Source organism: Onychostruthus taczanowskii, unplaced genomic scaffold (assembly GCF_017590055.1).
Source record: "Onychostruthus taczanowskii isolate IOZ18803 unplaced genomic scaffold, ASM1759005v1 scaffold3943, whole genome shotgun sequence".
In the NCBI taxonomy this organism is placed as follows: domain Eukaryota; kingdom Metazoa; phylum Chordata; class Aves; order Passeriformes; family Passeridae; genus Onychostruthus; species Onychostruthus taczanowskii.
In genome coordinates this window covers 1-805 of record NW_024501397.1, presented here as the reverse complement: position 1 = coordinate 805, position 805 = coordinate 1, and the positions used below count along the sequence as shown (strand labels likewise).

The window sequence follows — 805 nt, the reverse complement described above, 5'->3', positions numbered from 1 at the left end:
GCACCCCAAAATACGCCTGCCCGGGCCCGTGCAGGTCCAGGAACCTCCCCGGCGAGGTGGTGGCGGCCAGCTGGTCCCCGCGGCGCAGCTGGAACACGGCGCCCTGGTAGAGGGTCTCAGCCCAGAGCCCCCCGCCCCCGCGGCAGGGCGAGCGCGCCGCCCGCAGCAGCGGCACGTCCCGGGGGTACTCGGGGGACAGGCGGGACACGGCGAGGCGCAGCGGCCGCCTCGGGCCGCCCCCGGCCCCGCAGCGAGACCCCTGGAAAGCGGCGGCGGCGTAGACGAAGTAGAGCCCGTCCCGCGGCACCACCAGGCGGTTCCCGCGGAGGCGGACCCCGTTCCGCACCAGCGCCGGGGCCACGGCGGCCTGCCAGCGCGGGGAGCCCCGGGGGGACGGCCACGAGGAGGCTGGGGGGGGAGGAAAGGGTTAAAATGGGAAAAACCCAAAAAAAACTACCAAAAATTACCAAAATAATACACAGAAATGTCCCCAAAGTACACGGAAATGTCCCCAAAATCGCAGCCCGCCAGCGCGGGGAGCCCCGGGGGGACGGCCACGAGGAGGCTGGGGGGGGAGGAAAGGGTTAAAATGGGAAAAACCCAAAAAAAACTACCAAAAATTACCAAAATAATACACAGAAATGTCCCCAAAGTACACGGAAATGTCCCCAAAATCGCAGCCCGCCAGCGCGGGGAGCCCCGGGGGGACGGCCACGAGGAGGCTGGGGGGGAAGGAAAGGGTTAAAATGGGAAAAAACACGGAAAAAATACAAAAACCCCTGAAAAAACTACCAAAAAACCCCAA

The 805-nt window shown here is 64.7% G+C and overlaps 1 protein-coding gene across 1 annotated transcript; it reads right to left on the bottom strand.

The window, feature by feature from the left end:
• Positions 1-3: 3 nt before the first annotated feature.
• On the bottom strand, positions 4-722 carry LOC121340076 (tumor necrosis factor-like; the record flags this gene model as incomplete). The annotated part of the gene is made up of 3 exons (XM_041412473.1): positions 4-408; positions 468-565; positions 657-722. Coding segments are annotated over 3 exons (569 nt in total), but the record flags the coding sequence as incomplete, so codon positions are not given.
• Between the last annotated feature and the right edge of the window lie 83 nt (positions 723-805).